A 26,016-nucleotide genomic window follows, 5' to 3' on the forward strand; every position below is an offset into this window, starting at 1 on the left:
AAATGTCATCTGTAATATATGTAGCGTAATTAGAAAAGATTGCAGAATATTTTATAGACAAGATAACGAGAAACAAATAGATTAATGAAAAAAAGCAACAGATAAAGGAAAAATATAAATAAGAATGTTAAGAAATAAAATTGTGCATTGAAAGAAAATAAGCATTAATTGATAATATTGAAATAAGTAGCTGTAAATAAAAAATAGAAATGAAAAAATATGTGAGCCCGAGTACGTTAAAATAAACAGAAAACTAACAAAGTTTTAGAAAAAGTTAGAAAGAAAGAAATATAAAGATAAAAAAAATTAGAGCTATAAATGGGAAAAGGAAGAGATAAACAAAAATGCAGCAAACAGTTAAAAAAGTACAAAATAAGAAAAAATAATAAAAAATCAAAAAAAGGCAAGCAAAATCATCAGTTAAAAAAGAAGTCTGGGAGAAAACAAAAAGACATGAATAAGCACAGGAAGATTCTCAGGATAGAGAGGGGTAATCAGGGAGAGATGAGGGATAGGCGTCCTTGCTCCGAACTAGTCCATAACTGTACGCATGGACGTCGTGGAGAACCGGTAATGACGTGAAAGTGCATCCACGAGTAAGAAGGTAGGTAGGCAGGCAGGCAGACAGGCCACCGCTCTCCTAGCAGTATCGCCACGTTCAGAACAATTCTCTGAATCGTGGCCGCAGTACCGCTGGAGAAATTCTCTGCCTTTCGACGATCAAAGTGCTCGCCTGACTGAAGTGGCAAACGTTTCGTTCATCGCGTGATCGTTCAATCATTTCCTTTCTTCGAGTACGTTTTCACCGTTGTTGCGATTTACAATTCGCACTTTGTTTTACCAATACGCATCAAGGCGAAAAATTCTGAATAATTTGCAGTGAGGTGATTTTGATGACATTTTGTGAGAAATGTAGTATTGAGTGAAAAAGTTGGAATCTATTTGCATAACACGCTTGATAAGGAATATCGAAATACACATACACACACAAATTTATTATATTTTAAATGTTATATGATAAAGCAAAATTAAAACTGAGATATATGATTTAATGTGTAAAAAGTTACAAAAATTATTGATAACTATAAATTTTATCTTTTGTTTATAATACATTAAAAATTTTTTATTCATAAAGGTGATAAACATACACATATATATTTGATTCGTAAAATATGCATATCACATAAAAAATATTAAAATTACATATAAAATCTTGGTTATTTTTTGAATAAAAATGAATAGTTAAAAATAACGAATAAAATTATGAAAGAAATTCGTATTTCTCCCAAAAGTGTGTTAAAGATTTTATAAAATAAATCTTATTTTATATTTTATATATATTCTTATATATACAAATTATATATGTGTTATATAGAAAATTAGTTGTGTGCGTATATATATGTGCGCGCGCGTTCGTATGTGTGTGTATAAAACTCTTTTATATTCTAGATGCATTTCTTCGCAGACTTCTCAATTTCTTTTTTTATTATTTAATGGATTATTATTTAATTTGTATATCTCGAAATATGATTTTTATTTTGAACTATTCATTAAGCTAGTTGCATATAATAGTAACATGCAAGAATATATTATTTATATAATATTATGTGCAGACTATTTGTATTTCTAAAACATGATTAATATGAAATAAGAGTATAAGAGAAATTTTTTGTGTTAAAATAATTAAGATAATTTTGCTTTTTGATCTAAAACTCTTCATGCCGAGAGATAACGGAAGTTTTAATATTATATTATGTTATTTACTTGCTTTTCTTCACGCGGCTTTGACACATATATATTTAATATGAGAAGTAAATTTATAAATTTGATACAAAATACTTTTACAAAATAATTTTTTTAATCTTTTCGCTTTAAATATTTTTTTTTACAGCGATCGAGATGCTAATATCTTTGGTCGTAATAGACAAGTGAGAAACATACAAGAAATACATCTTGTCAATATATAATCTTCTAAATACAATTTCTAAAAACAAAAACAGAGAGACGAGAAGAAGATAATTGTTTCCGTGTAGCTATCCAATACCGTTAAGACACAGAGAAAAGAGAATCCACAATGATCCTCATGACTCTTCGAGTTAATCAAGTTCTGGAGAAGTGCTGACAAAGCTCGTGAGCGATCATAGAAAAATGACCGTCGCGATGGAGCATAAGCGGAAGAGTTCGTGGGACTCGAAGGTGAGATTCGAATATGTAGCACACTTTCCCCTTTCGTAGTATATGCTCTCTTCATTATCCTGTCGCATCATTAATTAGGGAGTCGGCCCTCATGCAAAAACATTGTGACTCGAGCAATGAACCGGGTGGAAAACGCAAAGTATTGGAATATGAATTATACGGAAGAATACATCATTATAACAAAGATATTTAATGAAGTAATGGACTAAACATTGTGTTTGCTCGAGATATTTACTAGATTTTTCAAAGAATAAGTCTCAAAACTTCCAATTTTAAAAATAGATATAATTCAAACTAAACGCAAATATATATGTTCAATTCCAAATTTGTATCCATTTTCAAATTAGTCATTACATAAAATCTTGACAAATGTCTCGTGCATTTCCTTTGTTTGAATTTAAAGTCCATTTTGGCAATTTTATTAATTTTGATACTCGAATAGAGAACGGTGTAATATTGTTTTGTTACTTAATACAATATTGTGTTTTCGTCTCATTGTGAACGTTTTATAAATTCTGCAAAAAATTATCTTAAAAGGGAAAATGGTATATTCTTTTCCTCTCCCTCCCCCCCCTCTCTCTCTCTCTTTCTCTGCCTCTTCAATTATTATCTAGAAATAATTGCGGATTTTGCAGGATGAAACATGGAATAATAGCTTTCATAAGTTGCTTCAGACTGACACTTGATCTCATATATTGCTTGACAAATTAGTGAGTGACTGAAAGAGGAGAGAGAGAGAGAGAGAGAGAGAGAGAGAGAGAAAGAGAGGGGGAGAGGGGGGGGAGAGAGAGAGAGAAAACGCAAGTCTGATTAATTTAATTAACTTTCACGGTGTACATTAATATTATATTTTTTTACTTGCGAATAAAATGCACGGAATTAATTCCATTTTTAAAGATCACGTCACAATAATTTTTCAATTGTAAGAAACAGCATTTTTTCATGAGTGAATTAATTGCATAATAATTTAGATAAAAATTGCACATCAACATACATTGATGTTCGTCTTCGTTCTTTGATTAATTTCTCCGATATTAATTTTTTTACACTATGATATGAATATATAAAGACTTTCGAAAAATCAGCGGGATTATGTCGTGAAGATTTAGTTGAAGCGATAATTTTTAATTTGTGAAATTTATTTTGTTATTTTGTTAATGATACTGATTATGAATATAAACATATTTGTATGCGAATAATTGTGTCATGCTATTTAGTTTACTTTTTTCTCATTCTCGCGATAGCAGAAGTCTTGGCTCATATTTTCGTTCGGTTTTCATCTCCAGAGACCACTTGGTCTTGTGTGCGTGCGTGTGTGTACGCGCGCGCGCGCGTGTATGTATGTGCGTGCGCGTGTGTGCATGTTCTCCCTAAGTCATGAATAAATACATACGCACTCGGCAGCAAGTTTACGAAGAACTAGGCTGGCCGGAATGAAGTGCGTTGGGTTGGGTCGTCTGGGTTTGGCCATCTGCTCTATCGTCGATACCGTTACTTTACAAGAACACCCGACCGCACTTGGTATTCTTCAAGATCGCACGTGACGCTTGTCACCGTCTCATCGGTCAACTTTAGACGACATGGAATGATTAGTATAATCAGTCATTGCATTTAGCGTAACTTGATTATCGAAAAGCATCGATCTCATATCTTCCTATATCGGGATTGTTTATTTAACTATATTAAATAATCTATTTATTAATTTATTTAACTTAATAAAAATTCAATATAAATGAGAGACATACATCATTTTTATTTTTTTATTTCATTCTTTGTTTTCTTTACTTCTGTCTTTTCTTTCCTTTGCAATTTTTTGGAATATTAAAAATATTTGTTATTAAATAAAAATATTAAAATTGTATTATAATATTATGTATTACACACGTATATAATTCCACATATAATTCAATTTTTAATGTAAAATTTAAACATCAAAGGATAGTTAAAACTACTATATTTAACGTTGAAGACATACTATTTTTGAATGTTTTTTCTTCCCTCCTTCTTAGTTATGTGAAATAATTGAAATATAACAGTTTGCTGCATAGAATACGCATAAATATGCCAAAAATTATATTGAATAAAATTAATGTATCAGAAATAAACTGTATTATCATTTTTACAATTTCATTGCTTTTCGTTGAGTGATAGTGTGTTTAGTATGATTATGTTTCAGTAGTTAATGCCACTTAAAAATGTGTATATTTGTGTGTATGAACGCGCGCGCGTGTATGTGTGTGTGTGTGACTGTGAACGGATTGTAATTTAAAATGGTCAGAAACTCGTTCCTAGATTCTTGCTCTTTTGGAAAGGTGTCTTGATGTTTGGAATAACGGTTATAACGGTCAAGAAAGTCACGAAAGAACAGTAGCTTCAATGACGCTTTATAGATTCTTCCTGTCAGATCGCTGACATTACCTCTTTTAGCAAATTGATAATTGGTTAACATATTTCCTAATGCAACAAAAAGTTATGCCAGTCTTGCATTGTTGTTATTATTATATATTTGTATGATTAATTTCATTTGCATTCATTAATTAGAGGCACTGATGTATGTATGTATTTAGTTATTAATTAAGTACAGTTGAATTGACAGTTATTTTATTGTACTTTTATGTATATTTTTTACTGTACTTTTCTCGTATCTTATTTTATATATATATATATATATATATATATATATATATATATATATATATATGAGAACGCTATAGAATGCTATAAAGATATGGAGAAAATATAAATAACTATCAAAGTGTTTTATATTTTTTCGATGTGAATGGTATTATTAAATATTTTCATATAATATATTTATTGTACTTTTATTGTTCCTTCTTCATCTTTTAATCAAGGAACTATCTTTTAATAAAAAAATTGATTAGAACTGAAAACTATAAATTGGCATAATTAAAATATTGTTGCGAGATATCTTCATTATATCTTAATATAACTAATCAATTTAAATTATTTTCCTAATATAAACGCTTTTCCCTCGCTCTTATTAATTTATACTTAAATATAAATTTTTTTACATGTATAGATCCTTCTACATCTTTTTTATATGTCTTCATACAGAAGTAATACATTTAATTCTTTTCGTTATCGAAAATGGATAATCTCTATTCATTGAAAAAGTACTTTAATAAAATTTCATTGACAACATTTACACAACGTTCATTTATAATAAATCGGTTAATTATTATCTATTATAGTTTATTACCTAAGCTTATTGTACTGGAACTACGAGTCCGCATAAACTTTCATGAAAGTTTCTGGAAAGTGCTTTTCTATCAGCGAGATCTAATTTTTCTCGGCCTTCGAAGTCGTTGACCGCACCTATTAACGGAAGAGTTCGAAACACTGTCCAGTCCAAGCGTGTCTTAATCTCTTCCTATAATCGCTACCGAAGCACTACATTTATCCACACTGAATTCTACTTTCCAATCTAGTGCGTCTAGATCGAATCAGCTCATCTCAAGCGCGAAACGGCCCATTATCAAGATTGACACGAAACTCACAACTACAGTCAATCACATCGATCTACTTGGTATTTACATTTTTCTCCTTTATGGACTTTCTTTCTTTTAGAAATACACTGATTTGCTTGTTTATATTGTTTACAAATAAAAAACAATAATCTTGTGATCAATCGGAAAAATAGGGTCACTAGAAAAACGCACGCAAATTTATAAGTAGCTCAAGTCGGAGACTTTTGTATTTTTGTTCTATGTAAACTGCATGAGAGAAATAAATATCTGATTTTAAGTTATATTTTCTAGAAATATTATTGTATATATTATTATGTTCTTACAGAGAAAATTCTTAATTATTATGTATAATATATATGTAGGTATGTATATTATACATTTGCTATTATACAAAATTGCTAGAAAAATTAAAATCAAAATATATACATACACATTTTTAATTAAAATTAGAAATAAGAAGTATATTAAAAAAACAAATATTTTTTTAAGGGTTATTCCCTTTATAGAAAATGAAGGAAATTTCTTTTAAATATTAAAATATATGTGTCTTCAATCATTATCTTTAATGTATTATTTTCTTTTCACGCTAATAAGCAAACTTTAGATTTCTTTCTTATAGAAAAATTAATTTATTTTTATTTTTCTTGTTTTAATATAGTCGCGTAAATAATTATCAAATACTTTCACTTTAAAAAAGTCAAGTGATTTTTTTTATGAGAGGAACATTTTTTATAGCTGTTCTGATTCGATTTATTGTTTTAACAAGCTTCATAAAGTGCATGTACAATGAATATATTATGGCTGTTTCAAAATTCACTGTCAGTACTGAAAATCTATCGTGTACGTCACGTAAATTATAGATTTTCAGTACTGGCAGTGAATTTTGGAACGCAGCCTAATATATATAAAAAAACAAAAGATGATTTCGAAAACATTAATGCTAATTTAAAACAGCGCTAATTCTCGTAATCTTTCGCTAAAATTAATCTTTCTACCACTATTGCAATTTTTAAATAATGATTAAACGAAATTTGTGTCAGTATATTAGTAGCATTGCATACTTATAGATTATTTTTATATTTAGACAAGTTTGCTAATAGTATGTGAAAATATTTTTGTGTATCGTCTTTTTTCTAATTGTTTTTCTTTTAAATATAATTCTTAGATTACACTCGAGCATAAGATTTATTTTTCTTTTAATATATACACAATGATATTATATATATATATATATATAATTATTTTATACTATAATTTTTATAATATAATTATTTGGTAAAATGTAATCAATTACATAATATTAATTACATAATTTAATTTGTTTCACCATAAATTATGTAAACAAAATTAGAATAAAAAATTAAATATTTGGTATTTGTCATTTACAATAGTGTTTTAATATCAAAATTGATGTAAAGCAAATAAAACGTACAAAATCTCAGCATTGTTCGCAAAGCTGATATCCACGAACGAAAGGCAACTTCTCGCATTCAATTCTTCTGCTATTGCCAGTTTCATAACAGCATAGTGCACATTTTTCTAAGTTATCCTTATATAACTCTATAGACTAGAAGAAAGTTTCCTCCCAACGTGGTTTTGCGGTTTCGTGAGGAAATATTTTATACACATAGATGATATTATATTTTGCGAATATATACTTTATGTCGTGAAACATAAGATATATATATATATATATATATATATATATATATATATATATACATACACATTAACTGTACATATAATAAAATGTGTATAGAGGCAATACACAAATATATATATATAAACATATTAAATCATACAAATAGAAATTTTTTAAATCTAATTTGAAAAAAAGTTATTTTAAGATACAGAATTTGTATTTTATACATATATACACAAATATTTAATTTTAAATATTTATTTTTACATAATCACACAGATCTAAAAAAGATTTGCGATTGATACATGTCAAAATCACTGCATATTCTTTAAAAGTTCATATTGTTTATTAAAAAGTGTCATTTGCAAAATGACATTTGTTTCGTATATTTGTTTATTCATCATTCGAGATTTGGAATACAAAGCGAGATCTAATCATACAGTTCCAAATGAGTTTCTAATTTTGATAAATTTCACTTCGTGTACATAGTCGTAATCCTATTTAGAATTATATAATTATAAATTTCGTTTTTATTTTTTAATTCATAAAGAATAAATATTTAAATAGCCGAGAATTGTTATTAATAATTTTTTAATCAATAATAAGAGCGAAATGATTAAATATATTGAACGTTACTTAAAATAATAAAATCGTGATCTTGATAACATATATCAATTGATAATCTTTTGATTTGAATTTTTTTTAAATTTAATTATATAAAGAAGTATATACATATATTTATTAAATACTTTTTCAGTATCTCTTTTTTGCTGTATATATAGCTTATTGTCACAATTTAACTGTATAGATATTTTTTATTCAATATTTATATACTTTTTATTCAATATTCTTTTCGTTTCAATATTCTATTCTATTCGTTATAACGTACGAATTCTCAAATTATTAGATTTATAAATCTAAGGAAGTTAATAAAAATGCATTAAGTTTTTATTAAATCGCAAATTCTTCTGCTATATTTTAATAAATTTACATATATTCTGTAATTATGGAAAAGTATTCGAATCGCTTTAATTCTCATAATTAGATAATAATTATTATAGCGTTACATTGCACTCCGAAAATGATTGAAAAAAGAATGATAGCTATGTAATATGCGTATTATTATGCTTAAGCACAATTCCCATATGTGTACGAATCGCATGCGAAAATCGATTGACTTTCACGAACGTCGTTTAAATATTCACTATTACTCAATATTTATAGGTTGCCGCTAACACTTTAACCGACAGTCATTTAAAGATGAATTTTTTACATACAGAATGTTCTATTTGATCTTAATTTTAATATATATTGAATACAATCCATACTTGTTATATTTCTGTATGGGAATAGGATATTTTGCACTATTTAAGTGAGTTTTGACCTTTAGTTCTATATGACCTTTGCAACAGCTACACTATCCAGATATTCTCGGTTGTAATCCTTCTTGTCGGAGCGTGTGCCAGGCGTAGCATTTGAACGAATGAAAGAAGGCGTAGGTATATCGCGGTGCCCATGCGATTATCGTGTTGCGCGCATTACATGTAAAAAAGATGCGACAAGGAATGATTACACGAGCAGTTACACATATTCTTAAATTCATTCGTTGACCAAGTCATGTGGATTTATCGATAATGCATACGCAATAATGCATGCCTGTTTTACACATCACAATCATAATTATGTATGTCACTCGTATGCACACATGTGCGCGCGTACTTGTAAAGTTTAGTTGCATAAAACAATTGCAATTAAAATAACACATAAGATGTTAAGGCTATGAATATTTTCATTTTATTCATTTTTACCTAATGCGCACACGCACATGCACTAACAAAGTTACTAAAACTTTTTTTATTCTTTCTGGAAAATATTTATATAAATATTTTTCTTTCTAAATACTTCTATTTTTGTATGCCAGTGAAAGCAACAAAGACATTTTAAGTTGTATTTTTACTTAAAAATGATTCATCCTACATAATTTGTTCAAATTTGCAGCTATATTATAACTGATTCGGATCTTATAGTGTCTTAATTCTGAGGCGGAAGCAATGCGATTATTATTGCAAGTTGTGTTACAATCATAGTAATTCCTATTTTTTTCAAAGTGGTAAAAATATATTAGTGGAAGGAACGGAATGTTTCATCAGCGGAGAAATACCGCCCACTATTTATTAGATATTATTTACTAGGTATTATTTTATAGTTTAAGCGCGCACAATACTCTTTGCTTTCGTAACACTCTCTCTCTTTCTTTCTTCCTCTATATATATATATATATATATATATATATATATATATATAAAGTCTTAATGGTATATATATATATATATATATATATATATATATATATATATACCATTATATATATATACATTAAGACTTTATTTTATTGTAGAAAATATTGTCACAAATATATAAGAAACGTGTCAAATGTAATATTTATAATATAAATGACTCGAGTTACATTGTATAATTGATATAAAGACTAAAGACAATTGTTACATGAATAATGTGAGAAAAAATAATTATTATAATTAATATTTTTTTATAACTTTTTGGGTACATTTGATATACAATTGATTATTTCCCTAATAATCGATATATTATTATTATATAATAATTTTACTTTAGTCTTTTCACATTTATTACATGATATATCTATATGTTCAATTATTTTTTAGAGAATCTTTTCAGAGAATATTATAAGCTAATAGAAATACATAGTTTTGAAAAAAATTCTAAGTAATTAATTAACGGACATTTCGCCGATGACCTTAATCTTTACATATGTTGTAGGGGTGTAGATGTTGATTAATTTTTCTTTTTGTTTATTTGCTTTTTGTTTTATTTGGCGGTCTTTTAAAGTTTTTGAGATATTTAACAAAAAAGATTTTTAACAACAATCAATAAGAAGGAACTATTGTTTCTTCCCCTGCGTTCCCTATCGCGTTGTGGTTCTTATGCCAATTTTGATTTAAATTTTATTTATTTATTTATAAATCAAATTCCTAATTATTAATTAATAATTTTTAAATTACTTACTGGATATTGTTACTCCGTATGTTGCCCAGTGCTTTTTCAGACTTACTTTTCTTCTGCTTTGCTATTTCTTCGATGCACTCACATTCACTCCCGAAAACAAGATTAATTATTTATTAATTATGCGCAACGATCGTGAGACACTTTGCACGGCACTCCCGATCGCGTAATAATTACAATTAAAAGTTTAGCAAGTATTAATTATAATTATTATAGTGAATTATGTTTCAATACTAGTCGTGATTGCGTTTTATTGTTAGAGAGAAAATTTGATAATATACGAAGTATTTTGCACTTTACTCCTTGAATGTTGCCGTGCGAATGATATCAAGACCGTGACATGTAAACACAGCGCGTCATACGCCGAGGCCGAATGTATTATTGTCTATTTATTGCCGAAATATTTTACGTACTTTAACATATACACGGAATATTAAAGTGTATAGGAATGTTTTAGATTATATAGATTAATTAAATATTTATTTGTTAAAGGATTTATGTATCACGAAGTTCTTCATTAAGTTAATTACTTCGATTTATGATTTGATTGTTTCGCTGTGCGTTTTGAATCTAAATTATATTTAAATAATTGAAAAATAAAACGAAATAAAGTGTCGCGGTCAAATTATATTTGATTCTATAAATATCATTAAAGTAATAATTTCTGTTTGTAAAAATTGATTTCACATCGAAACTATAATTTATTATTTTAGATTTCTGTTTCTACGATTCTTACTATATATATATATATATATATCTTTATCTTATCTTATATATATATATATATATATATATATATCTTTATCTTATCTTATATATATATATATATATATATCACATATGCATTAACATTATTGATATTGAAAACACGAATATATCTTCATTTGTAGATTTCAGTGAGTACAGTGAGCACCAGAAGGTTTAGCCGTGCAGGAACACCAAGCTCGATCCTATCATCCGACAGCGACATCCGTTTCACGAGAAAACTCGGCAGTCAGTATCGCTGCGGATGCTGCGTCCTTGCCGCTTTCTTATTCTTTCTCCTCTTCTCAGGTGTCTCTATATATCTTGGCTGTAAGTACATCGTGTTGCAAACATTGCAACAAATAAATCTAAAAGTCTATATAAGATATATAAGATCTATATAAGATACATATAGAAAATAACACAATAATATATATATATATATATATATATATATATATTATTGTCAAAAAGATATATATATATATATATATTCTTTTTTAATATAAAATCTTTAAAAAACTTAAGATTTAGATTTTGTATTTACAAAAATATTTTTCAATTAACAAGAGAGAGAGAGAGAGAGAGAGAGAGAGAGAGAGAGAGAGAGAGAGAGAGAGAGAGAGAGAGAGAGAGATTTGCCTTCATATTTTCTCGAAGAAAAATGCAAGTATGAGAAATAAAGAAATGCAAATACAAGGAATAAAATAAAATGAAATCTCGTTCTTTTTGCAATCTTAAAACGCTATAAAGAAGTTGTTTGCGCGATGCATTCAAGATTCAAGATGCACTCACATGATGATTTTTCTTAGAAAATAAGTATTTCACTAAAGAATTTAATCGTTTCATAATGGATACATGTACGCATTTATTAGTGTAATGATACATCATATATGATTTAATATATACACACATACATTATATATATATATATATATATATATATATATATATATATACATACACACAATACCATCGCCGTTGCTTTCACGTTAATCCTGGAATGTAATGGAATATTATTTTATTTATTATTTTAATATCATATACTCACCTAGAGTATCATATACTTTCATCATATAGTTTCATATATTCACACACATATACATATTGAACATTTATCGAACTGTGAGACATTTTCATCACATGAACGTTCGCCCCACTTTCACTTGCCATTCTTATATGTGTATGTATAAGCGCAAAGGGCACTGATGCAAATAAAATTATTCTACAGTTAACCGGCAATCGGCAGCCTAGCGAGCATGAAATTATCCTGGCACATCATGATCGTTTGCTAAGACGACGGATATGTTTACCATGCATGAATCGTAGACTATAAAGTGCGATTGGCATCGATTCACCTTGTTTAAATGATTGACGTTTTCTTGTTGCACTTCACCTTGATTAGATGCATAACCATGCACGCGATATATTACAACAAGCAAAATGCGATAAAGAAAATTAACTATTATTAATTGTTATCTCGCGTAATATGTCACATCTTTAAAATTATTAAATGCAAATTAATTACAAAAAGAAAATAGAAATAAAATATAAATTCCCAAACTTTCTCATTACATAACAAATTTTGTAAATTTATACTCATATTTTTGTGTATATGTATATATATTTTCGAGTTATACAAAAACATACGTGTATATGTGTGTGTGTGTGTGTGTGTGTGTGTGTGTGTAACTAGAAAAATAATGCGATTATAACAATAATAGCTTTTATATGACTAAAATTTTCTTTTTGGCGATAATATTTTTTTTTTAACTTTTTAATAGAACAATATCAATTTTTTAAAGTTAATTTTTTATTATTACAAAAAAGCTGTTTAAATTTTTGATTAAAAATATATACTAACATTTTCTTCGAATACTCGGTTACTCGGTCAGACCGTTATACGTACAAGCAAAAGACCTCAATGGGCTTTGGCCGCATCACCTTCTTCCTGCTTTCCATTCTCTATTCTCCAATTGTATGATTTTGATTAAACGTATATGTATATTTATATATATATTTTATATTCATCTCTCGTACTATAAATTTTACTGTAGTGCAATTGTCTTATAAATACATTATCAAAAAATTATTGCAAAAATATATCGTGCTTAATCTCAATTAGATAGTTAATAAATGAGTAATATATATATATATATATATATATATATACATATTATACAATGAGCAATACGAGCGTAATAATATCACCAATGATAAGTAATTTTTATCGCCGTTTAACTTATGCTTACGAGCTAAAGGAATAAGAGGTCATGAAAGATATTGTGCGCATACCGGTCCATTGAGGCTTTCCACTTGGTAAACGTTATAACGGTCTGACCGAGTTGTTTAGTTGATAGATATATGCTTAATCCAGCGCTCGACCTTAAAGGTGGGGATCTGTGTCCTTGAAGTATTTTGATCCCGCGATACTAACTATTCTGGATTTAACATTATAATGTTGGACAATATATAATATATATGTATTAATAACTTTATTTAAAAAAATAGTTTCTCGACCTCTTATGTATTAAAAAAATGAAAAATCCATTTATTTGAATTAATGAAAAAGCATTCGCTTTTTCGACAAATAATATAACGAACGATATAACGACAATATTTTATATTTTTTACATGTAGTAGAAAAACTTTTACACACACACACACACACACACACACACACACACACACACACACACACACACACACACACACACACACACACACACACACACACACACACACACACAACACACACACACACACACACACACACACACACACACACACACACACACACACACACACACACACACACACACATACACATATATATATGTATACGTTATAATAAATCTTTTAACATTTTTATACCCTATATATTTTAAATGATTAATAGCTAAAATAATAAAACACAACTGAAATATATGAATAATGCGTGATGTACAGTGTAATTTAAAATATAAAATCTAAAATATAAAAGCTGTAAAAAGGAAAAAAAACACATTAATTTAATATTACTAAAAGAAGAAGAAGAAGCAAGAAAGCAATTGAAATAAGAATGATTAAAGAAAGCGATTATCTTTCTTATTATTTTCACAAATATTTAACTTAACAAAAAAAATAAAAAAATAAATATTAGATTAACAAATTATTTTGCCACTAATCAAGCTATTATAGGAAAAAAATTTCCTTTCCGTGTCAAATGGAAAGGAAATTTCTCTATGGGCAATTGCGTGCTCCCGATTTGTCTCATTTTGCTTAAATGCACGGAAAATTGATCGCATTGATGCTGCAATTAGCGTTCGAAAGAAATCCTTCTTAATATTTTTGACACGATTTACGAACTTAACTATATCATTTGTCGATTGCATATATATTAGAAAGTTAATTTGTAATATATTGCAAGTTATAATAAGATAAACTACGCACAATTATAACATTCTAAATTTTTTCTTGTTTACTTTGATCGATTAAGACGGCAAAACTTTTAATGAATCTATTACAACGTAGTTTCTGTATTATTATTATTATTATTTTGTCTACTATTATTAGTTATTTTTTAACAGATTGTAATTAACAATAATTAATATTAAATTTTTTTGTTTCTATCTTAGACACGTTCCTTACTTCGGATCCACCAGATGATCAAATATTTCTCGCAACATTCCGAGTTATCAAGGGTGATTCTTTCACCGCGGAATTGGCAGATCCTTCTACTGAGACTTTCCGGATACGATCGCGAGAATATCGTGATCGCTTTAATCTTATCTTTCGCCGCAGCTGGCTAAAATTATCATTTCTTACAGCAGATGTTTTAGCGCTTGATGGGTAACACAATTTTGTTATTACAATTGATAGAGCAGCCAATTATTTGACTATTTGACTCTTACATTCGCTTGTAATTATTTCGCATTGACTAATAAGACTTAAAGATATTAGTAAAAAGTTACATACGTAAAATAAATTATGCAATAATATTTAATATGGAACATATCGCGTAAGGCCAGAAAATTGCTGATTATGAAACCTTATATACCATAAATTTGATTGGTCTTTCTATTCGTTTCAAAAAATGGGTTTTTATATAGAAGGAAAAAGCTAGCCGATATAATAGAAACTGATGAAAATAGCTGAGGGCTGTATACAGGAGAGAAATCGGACGATATCGCTTAACTTTCTAGTGCGCGTGATTTCACGACACTTATTGCTTTGAGTACGCAACGAAATGTTATTGTAGTTATATTTATTAATAATGTATTATTTATCAATAATATCGCTTAAATTTGTAAATTACATTGATTTATTATAAATTAACGACCATTTACAAATTGAGTTGCACTACTAGAATCGCATTGTGTTCGGAAAAATTATAAATTTAATTTCTATTTCAACAAACTCTTAAAAAAATTACAAATGCTTAAATTTTTGAACAAATTAATACAATTTCTTATATAAAAGAAATATTGGATATTTTACAATCATGCTATCATATGTTCTTTTAATATTAAGAAGATTAAAATAATTATTTTGACTGCTAATAAATCTTAAAATATTATTTATTTTCTTCATATATGTACATACATATTTTATACTTTTATATTTTACATTTATAGGATGGAAGGGCGTGATTTGGTGGTGCATTTTGATATTAGGTTCGATCCGCGATATCAGACTATAACTACTGGAAATATCGTAGATATATTATCTCGGGAATTAAATCCCGAAACCTCACGTTATCTGGCAAATTTGACAATAGAAACAAAAAGTCTCGATGTACAAGAAAGTCTGAAAGCTCTGAATGCGCAAATTAGTCCACAATCAACTGTCTCGACGTTACCGCCCACAACGGAAGCGCCTCCGCCAAGAAAGTGTAACAAATTGGACTTGCCTTATTGTAAACATCTTTCTTATAATATCAGTTCGTATCCAAATGTATTGGGTCATAGATCGTTGGCAGATGTTGAGGAGGATGTTATTGCTTTTAGGTACATTCTTCTGGACTAAATAAGCTTATATGACTCAAATATAATCATAAATTGCGAAGGCGAATTTATAATTACTTAATTTTATGTAGTTTAATCCTTTAAGAAATGATGTAGAAGTAATAGAAATCATAAATTTCATTAAGTTTTTGGAAAAATAACTTTATAAGAAAATCTATTAAAATTAAAAGAAGAAAATTTATTAATAGATGAGAGAAAAAAATAATTTTTAATTATATTATTTTATATATAAAAAAAGAGTTTTATTTTTTTTCACTATTAATTATAGATACACTTTTTATAAGGCACAAAAGAATTTGTGTAATATTTGCCAAGAGAATTACTAATAAATTCGTCTTTTTATTACATGTTTAAATTGATATTAAATTGATGTTAAATTGATATAACGATAATATTATGCATTTTATAATCTAATCGTACATTGTGAAATTAGAGAACTAGTGGACGCGGAATGCTATCCATTGGCCTACGACTTTATCTGTCAGGTGCTGCAGCCTGCATGTCAATTGAGTCATCCAGAAGATCTGCTACAATTGCCTTGTAGAAGTTTTTGTAGAGAGTTTTGGAATGGATGCGGCAATCGTCTTTCTGAAAAGATAAAACGCGCCTTGGATTGTTCCAACTTTCCAGAATATGTAGGTCCTGGCAGTTGCAGACCAAAACCAGGTATGATTAATTGTCAGAAGCATCGTGATAATATCGTTATTATTATAAGCAAAATCTCTCTTTATCTCTTATAAGATAAAGCAGTATTAAAAGCAGTATTTTATGAATTAATTAATACGAATGAATCAATGTGTAGGATGTGTGCAAACACTTCAATCCAAAGCTCTATCTCCGAGAATTTGCGATGGCGTGATCGATTGCCCGGATTTATCGGATGAAAAGAATTGTGCCTATTGTCGAGATGGTTACATGCATTGCGGAGTGGGAAGAAGCTGTATACCGCATACAAAACGATGCGATGGCAAAGTGGACTGTCCGAATGGTAGCGATGAAAAAGATTGCCGTAAGTAGTATAAGACAAAAAATATGTATTAAACTTACTTTCAATACAAAGATAATGTTGAATAAATTATTAAATTATTGAAAATAAATAAATCTGTTTCTCAGTACTTTTGGCGCCGAGCGTTCACGTATTAAAATCACAATCCTGGAGTACACCTCATGTCGCAAAATACAACAAAGAGGGTTACGTTGTATTTAATGAAAAAGGCACTATTGGCAAACTCTGTACAGCAAATTTAAATGCTACCCTACCAGAAACGGAAATGGATAATGTTCTTCAAACGGCAGCGAGTTCATTGTGCACTTTGCTCACATATACGTAAGTATTCTGTACTTTAATACTATAAATATCTTTTTCATCATTTAATAATTTTCAAGATATAAAAAATGGAATAGAAAAAGTTTCGTTTTTTCGACAATTTTTTAGTTCAAATTTTTACTTTTATCGCATTTTTACTTTATGTAACTTTTATTGCGCAAAAATTCATTTAGCGTAACTTTTTTCCTTTACATTTATTATTTTGTAATTATTTCAAAATATTTTTTGTTTCTATTTTTTGTTTCCATTCTTTGTTTCTATCTTTTGTTCTATTGATTAGTAACTTGAAAACAAATAGTAATTATTGTTAAATACATTTGCTTCTCTTTTGTAATTTTATTTACTAGTATTACTTTTAGAGTTATAATTTTGATTTGTACAATATAATCATAATTTAAAATTTACTTATTTTTTTACATTTATTTTACGTATACTTGAAAAAGAATTTTATAATTTAGAAATCATTATATTCTGTAATTGTTTTCAATATAGTGGCGTGGCTCTTGTTGAAATAAGAATTGATGATGAAGAAGATGTCCCGTATGTGTATATGGAAGATCCATCAGCACCGGAAATCACTTTCGTCAGAGCTCCTTGTCCTAGCAAGGAAGTTTTGTACGTTCGCTGTTCCGATCTTGGTACGATTTCTCTATTTTTCTAATTTATTACATAAAATAAGTGTATTATCTTAAATAGAGAGCACACAATTATGCACATTACTATATATGTATACATATGTATAACCATTTATTATATTGTAAATTTTTACCAACTCTTTATCTTTTTCTTTTCATTGGAAAAGTAGAATGCGGAATACAACCCTTACGTGCAAACATCGATACTCAAAGTCTTAATAAGATAGCAGAACCGGGCGATTGGCCGTGGCATGTTGCACTTTTCAAAGAAGGTGTTCATGTTTGCGATGCTACTCTCGTAGCAGATAATTGGTTGCTCACAACTGCGTACTGCTTCCAAGGGTGAGTTTTATATATTTATAAAAAAGATAATATTTTGTATTAAAAATATTTTCTTACTTTATATTAACATCGTTAAAAATACACATATAATATATTTTTTTAAATTTTAAACAAATTTATTGGTTTTTTTATAGCCAACCCAAAGCAGAATGGCTGGCCAAACTTGGTGTTGTACGACTTTCGAGTACATCACCTTGGCAACAAGAACGTAGAATTGTTGGTATGATTAAATCACCGGTGGAAGGTACGACTGTTTTGGTAAAATTGGATAGACCAGTAACGACCTTCTCGGATTTTGTGAGACCGGTTTGTCTACCCTCGAGCGAAGACTCACCGAACAATACATCGCAATGCAACACTCTGGGTTGGGCGAGAAATCGTACGTTACCTAATCGTTACTTGTCTATAATTGTTTAAAATTTAGAGAATTTAAAATACTTGACATTCTTTTTGAAATATTAACAATAAACTTTAAAGAATAAATTTGATATTATCACAATATATCTCTATAACGTATTTATTAACGTATTTTTATAACTTAAAATAAATATGTACTATTGCATATCATTCCGTCAATCTGAATAAAGAATTCAATTAAAATTTTTTCCTGTTAAATTATAGATAATTTTGCAAAAATATATTTATTTTAAATTATATATATATATATATATATATATATATATATATATACATGTATATATTTCCATTATTTCTTTAATTATGTAAAAGATACAAAAAATTCTTGAAATAAATATGTATAAACAAATATACAATAACAAATAAATTCTGTTTCTTTTTTTGACAGGTGATTTACTGCAAAGAGTACAATTGAAACATAGTGCAATGGAAAAATGTGAAAATATTAGTATCCCGTCGGTGAACAGTGTTTGCACTGAACAGGCATATTCTATGGATGATTGCAATGTAAGCCAAAAATTATTTACATAGACATATACTTTTAAATACTTTCTATTCTCCTTTTCAACTATTTAAAAAGAAACTATTTTACATTCTAGATTCTAAATATCAATAAATTTTAAACAACAGACGAAATTTTGATAAATATATAGTATAAGTAGCATTTTATATCATTAAATTTTAATAGGAAGAAGAACTTGCTGGCAGTCCAATGTTGTGTCTTCAAGGGGATAGTCGAAGATGGACGCTGACTGGTATTGGTAACTGGAGAATAGCTTGCTCAAAAGATGGCATCGAAAGACCTCGATTATATGATAAAATTTCATCACATATCGACTGGATTAAATCTACCATTAATTGAGAGCTTTAATCGAATTATTTATCAGATAAGACTTATCTGATAAATATTCTTTCTCAAACGAAATGTATTCTTGATTAAAGATTGAACGAAAAAGGAAGTCTATCGCAGTCCAAAATTGTAACATATATATATATATATATATATATATATATATATATAAATTTTAGAAATTGTTATTAAATGATGTTATTAATATGCTGATATATTTAATCGTGTCTGTTTTATATGAATACATGTTACTATTAATATATGTATAATTTTATCAGATAAAAATTTATCTTTCATTAATCATTGAAACGTGTAATTTCGTCTCTGTTCTTTTATAAATGTAAATATCTTCTTTCTTAATTTAAAACAAAAATTCTTTGTGTTACTGTGACATGATTTTAATTTATTCTTTTGTTCTACACATTTATTTTACTATATGTATACATAGCTGTCTTATACTTTACTCTATTCTAATTAAGTATTATATTTTTAGTTTATTATTAGTACTTATGATGCAATTATATGTATATTTGTAAGATTGTTTGGATATTAAACTCTCTCAAGATAACAATCAGATTTTTTATTACAATATAAATACATGAAGATAAATTTGAGAGCCAAATGCATAAATATAAAGCATAAAATTAAAAATTCATTTAATATTTATTAACAAAGGAGGAGGCATATAATAATGATAATATAATAATAATATTATAATAAATTAAAATTAGAAATAAATATGTAATAATACATGTTTTGACTATCTAAAAGTGGATTCTGCGACATGAAAAATTGTGCGACCAAAATCGTGCGACCAAAATTAATGAGATACAATCAATTAAATGATGAGAATAATTAAATGTGATAAGAATGAATGAAAACAATGTGCTATTAGTTATATTCATTGTTAGACTGAAAGACTTTTTAAACACCTCGGCAGTTTTGTCTTTAAGCAGTAGATTCTTAATATATTTTTTATTTTATATTAATAATATATGAACTGTATCAAATTATATTTCGAGCTATGTTAATGTTACATGTATATGTAATAATAAAACTTATTAAGTATAATATGCAGAAGAATTTAAACAAATAAATTTGCTAAAAAAATTTATATTTATGCAACACACAATATATGCACAATAAGAAAACAGTAATAAACAAATACATAACAAAAAAATGTGGATAATAAATTTGATGTATTTAATAATTATTAATAATAATAATTTTTTTTATTTGTAATATTTGTAATATTTACATACATTTTATTTTTTTACTACTGCATCATTCCTACATATGTGATATGTCTCTTTGATAGCAAATATAAAGATATATCATTACGTGAAATTGATTTCGCTATGTATATAAATTTTTAAGAAAATATTTTATAATTATAAATTAAAATTAAAACTAAATTAGTACAAAATAAAATGTTGATTAAAGGAAAATGTTCGTATTGATAAATAAAATTAATTTTCCCGCCAATGTAACAACGTCTGTGATGTTATGCTACTTGACGCGAAGCAACCAATAATTGTGCAGAGATTCATCTCACATGATTTGCGCTGTAACTTGTGCGCAGCAAAGCGGGAACGTTGCTCTCCAATTGGTCGCATTTTGGTTCTTTAACGGTGCGCATATCGCTTTGTAGGAGCAGCCATTGAACTTTTAATATGTTAAAAGCATGCTCCCGGCTCGCGACGCACGCAATGTGTCGGCAGCACGTGTGTAGGAAACACGCGACAAAAATTAAAAATGCCCGGTTATTCATCCATTGGGCTCAATGGCGTGAGCGATAGTTATCTTCTTTTAGAAGATGGTAGCATATTTTTGGGAAAACACTTTGGTGCCGATGTATCCGTTGATGGTGAAATTGGTGAGTTGATACCGAACATGTGCTTCTTTTTTGCAAGTCGGAGCAAGTATGCATACACGTGCACGCTGCTTTCTGAGCAAGCCAACTTGCTGCGTGCTCCGTAAAGTATTATGAACAGTTCTTATGAGATAAGCTCTTTCGTTGTGAAACGAGAGAAATTTAACGATATTCATATTGTAAATAGCAATAAATACAGTGGCATTATTGCTATTTCTATTGAATAATCACAACTAGGAAATTTTTACATACTTTAATTTTTACATATTTATGAGCAGTGTCATTGTTTAATATAAATATGCAAACATTAGATTTTAAAAAAAGTATTGTAATTTTGAAATAATACTTGTAATAGTTAAATACTAATTAAGTATATATAGGTTAAATATTGATTTAATGTAATAGAAGATTGTTTTTGATGATAATTTGTCAAATTATCACAAAAATCTATAGTTACAATGAAACAACAGATTAATTTAACAATGTAATATAGATTGTATTTAGAGGCAAATTAAACCAATAATCGTCCGAATGAATAAATTAGAATACAAAAATATTTAAAATTGTAAGTGGATTTTTTCATAGTTATTGATTAAATATTATGAATGATTTGATGCTGGTCATTAATGTAAATTAAAAAAAAATTTAGCAAAAATTAATCAATTCAAACAAATCTAATAATTAATGCATAAAATAATGCATTAAGTAATTAATTAATAGTTTTTATCCATATTACAAAAGATTTTTATTTGTTAATTAAATTTTTTGTCAGACATATAGCACATATATTATACATACAAACACCTTTTCACAACATAAATATAATATATATTTTACATATATACATATATATATATATATATATATATATATATATATATAATTCATATATATTTTTTGGCATTTAAGATGTAAAACGTTTTCGAGATTGTCAATAATATATATATATATATATACATATATATAAATTTTTTTTCTACTATTGTTCTAATAAACAAAAAAAAAATTCTAATAAACAAATAAAAAAAACAAAAAGTATTTCTATTTTAATCTTAAATTGGGAAATTATAACGAGTAAATATAAATTTATATATACATATATATATATTTTTTTTTCTTTTCAATAAAAAAACTTATTTAAATACTATACACGTTGCATGATTATAATATTGTTATAATGAAAATAGATGAAAAAATCAATGTATCTGTGTTATAAAATATATTAATTTAAAAAATTTTAGTTTTATTAATGATTGATCTGTTTACGAACAATATTGCAATATGGTCTATTAGTCTTTTTGTTAAATTGTAAATTCTGAGAAATAAAAAAAAATAATGATACAGTTTTTAAATATACATTTAGATAGTAATTGGACTTTGTGATTTCTTGTTTACATTTTATTAACTTTCAATTTAACGTTTTAAAATATATATTATATGATGTAATCGTCGTTGACAAGCTAACATTAAAACTGATCGAATTCAAAGTCCTCGAGATATCCGCGAGTACATTTCCTTGCGAGATATAATTACGATCAATAAAATACTACTAATAACACATATTATTTTATTATTGTTCAATTTTTCCTTGTTCTGGTAACAATAAAACATAGGAATTATATAAATTTATTTTTATTAATTATGACAGTATTTGGGAAATGTATTTCTCTTAAATATATTAGATTTATTTAGATTTAAACATAAATATATTCTACAAGTGAGACAACAAAGTGTATATATTATGTATACATATTCATATATTTCGTGCATATATAAGAATGTGATTATTATTCTTTATAGTCTTCCAGACTGGTATGGTCGGTTATTCAGAATCACTCACGGATCCTTCTTATCATGCTCAAATTCTGGTGCTAACATATCCGCTTATAGGAAATTATGGTGTTTTTGGTAATGAAAAGGATGAGAATGATATACCATAGTAAGTGATCGCAATAAAATTTAATTCAGCTCCCGTTAACGAATTCATGAACAATGTTAATTTGTTATATACTGCATGTGAATCAAACGAATCAAAATTGTTACACAGCGTAAGAGTTTTCTCTTTGCTATATATATAATAATATATATAGCATATATATAATAATATAAAAAATATATATGCTATATGCAATATAATAAATATATATGCAATATATATGTTATATATATATTATTTATATTATTATATATATAATAATATAAAAATGTATTTATATTTTATATTATTATATATATGTTATATATATAATAATATAAAAAAAATATTTGTTATTATATTTAAAGTATAATAGACGAAATACGATAATAGTAAATTAATATATTGCTTAGCGCATTTGCAAGAAAAGGCAAAACTGTTACAGCCTTGATGTAAAGCTCAACTTTAACAATAACAAAGATATTTTTTAGATACATGCAAAAATTAGTAAAAAGAATTAAGACATATATACATATATGTACGTATATTAAAACAACACATTAGATATAAATACATAGAGCACATTTTAATAATATTTTAATCATTTAGTTTGCGCATTGATAGAAAATAATAATAAAAAATGTTTATGGATTACAGTAAAAGTAATATACATATATAGAGATTATAAATATGGTATTTGAGAGGGGAATATTGAAAATAATAATTGAGAGAAAAAATATTAATGTTTAAAATATTAATTTTGACATAGCTGGTTCGAGTCTCATCGCATTTGGGCCGCGGGTCTAGTAGTCGGAGAAATTTGTGAAAAGCCTAGTCATTGGCGACAAACTAAGACGCTATCCACATGGATGAAAGAACAAAATGTACCTGGAATATGTGAGATTGACACACGAGCATTGACAAAAATTATTCGCGAGAAAGGTACTATATTGGGCAGAATAATTTTTGGTCAACCACCATTAATGACTCTGCCAATAATGCCTCCAATAGAAGATCCCAATAAGAGAAATCTTGTTGCGGAAGTTTCTTGGGTAATATATAACATTTCTTTGTATATAAAGTTTACTTCAAAACATTCGAGTGTCTCTTGTCTATATTGAATAATTTTAAACTTTCAATTTTTGGTATTGTGTCACGCTTGTTATAACTTATTAAATAGGACAATAAATAATTTACGAATAAATAGTTTAGTGTTAAAATGTCAAATATTTTCTCGCACATTAATAAAGTTGCAAAAACATTAATACAATTTAATTCATGTTTTTATATAGCATTACACAGGCAATACTTTTCTTTCACGCACTCTTTATACATTTGTGATTTTCAGCCGACCTCAAATGTATATCCAATATATAATCCGAATGGATATCCTCGTATATGCGTGGTTGATTGTGGATTAAAATATAATCAACTGAGATGTCTATTAAGACGTGGTGCTCGTGTGGACGTTGTGCCATGGAACTATAATTTGAGTGTTACCGAATATGACGGTTTATTTCTTAGCAATGGTCCGGGCGATCCCAGCATGTGTCAAGTAACAATAAAAAATATCCGAATAGTTCTCACGCAGAAGAAGAGAACACCTATTTTTGGCATATGTCTTGGACATCAATTACTATCCATAGCCGCTGGTTGTGTTACATATAAAATGAAGTACGTAACAATATAAATCATGTCAATACTACTTTCATTAACAAATTTTATTTGGAAGACAGATTCTCGAGGCTGTGATAAATTATAGTTTTTACTCCAAACATTCCGATCTTGATATTTCCTTCCTCTATCATCATCCGAAATATTATTGTTTTCTCATCAAAGTTCAAATATTTTCCTGTCATATAATACAAAGTATAATAGATTACTGTTATATAGGCAATGCCATTCATTTCCAGCTATGGCAATCGAGGTCACAATCAACCGGCGACGCATCATAGTACCGGACGTTGTTACATGACTTCGCAAAATCACGGATTTTGCGTCGATGCGGCCCAATTACCATCCGATTGGGAGGTGCTCTTTACTAACACTAATGACAATAGCAATGAGGGTATAGTTCATTCAAATCTGCCATATTTCTCCGTTCAATTTCATCCGGAACATACAGCAGGGCCCGAGGATCTCGAATGTCTCTTCGATGTATTTTTGGAAAGCGTGAAGGATGAAATTGAGGGTCATCCTTGGATCTCTATAAAAGATAGGCTCACTCAAAAGCTAATTTATGAATCTCCGGTTCTAATTACACTCGAACCTCGACCTAAGAAAGTGTTAATTTTGGGCTCGGGAGGACTCAGCATTGGTCAAGCTGGAGAATTCGATTATTCAGGCTCGCAGGCAATAAAAGCATTAAAAGAAGAATCGATACAAACTCTTTTGATAAATCCTAATATCGCCACGGTACAAACATCAAAAGGCATGGCCGATAAAGTGTATTTCTTGCCAATTATACCAGAATACGTCGAGCAGGTACGCTGAAGTACATTTAAAAAATGCATTTAAAGGCTGTTTTTATTTTATTAGT

General features: G+C 27.8%; 2 protein-coding genes across 10 annotated transcripts in view; both read left to right on the plus strand.

Moving 5' to 3' along the window:
* Positions 1-586: 586 nt before the first annotated feature.
* Positions 587-19,809, plus strand: LOC105257738 (atrial natriuretic peptide-converting enzyme). 6 transcript variants are annotated; one of them, XM_025411145.1, is made up of 13 exons: positions 587-604; positions 1,892-2,196; positions 11,259-11,442; positions 14,730-14,943; positions 15,729-16,100; positions 16,552-16,784; positions 16,921-17,127; positions 17,232-17,445; positions 17,938-18,083; positions 18,251-18,422; positions 18,557-18,801; positions 19,228-19,346; positions 19,528-19,809. In XM_025411145.1, the coding sequence occupies exons 2-13, from the start codon at positions 2,149-2,151 to the stop codon at positions 19,699-19,701; spliced, it is 2,328 nt and encodes a 775-aa protein (XP_025266930.1). In that variant the 5' UTR covers positions 587-604; positions 1,892-2,148; the 3' UTR covers positions 19,702-19,809. The 6 variants fall into 6 exon arrangements, with proteins under 6 accessions (XP_025266930.1, XP_025266927.1, XP_025266931.1 ...); XM_025411142.1 differs by lacking the exon at positions 587-604 and adding an exon at positions 628-884; XM_025411146.1 differs by lacking the exon at positions 587-604 and adding an exon at positions 628-884 and having other exon boundaries at positions 2,001-2,196.
* Positions 19,810-21,383: 1,574 nt separating this feature from the next.
* Positions 21,384-26,016, plus strand: part of LOC105257739 (CAD protein) — a 30,116-nt gene continuing 25,483 nt past the window's right edge. For all 4 annotated transcript variants that reach the window (XR_003123180.1, XR_003123181.1, XM_025411165.1 and 1 more), the window contains exons 1-5: positions 21,384-21,565; positions 23,363-23,501; positions 24,247-24,529; positions 24,826-25,151; positions 25,391-25,961. Coding sequence is in view for 2 of the 4 variants with exons in the window: in XM_025411165.1 (XP_025266950.1) it covers positions 21,445-21,565; positions 23,363-23,501; positions 24,247-24,529; positions 24,826-25,151; positions 25,391-25,961 (1,440 nt within the window). In the remaining 2 variants the exon portion in view is untranslated. The remainder of the gene's footprint in view (positions 21,566-23,362; positions 23,502-24,246; positions 24,530-24,825; positions 25,152-25,390; positions 25,962-26,016) is intronic.

This window comes from Camponotus floridanus, unplaced genomic scaffold, assembly GCF_003227725.1.
Source record: "Camponotus floridanus strain SB8 unplaced genomic scaffold, Cflo_v7.5 scaffold38, whole genome shotgun sequence".
In the NCBI taxonomy this organism is placed as follows: Eukaryota; Metazoa; Arthropoda; class Insecta; order Hymenoptera; family Formicidae; genus Camponotus; species Camponotus floridanus.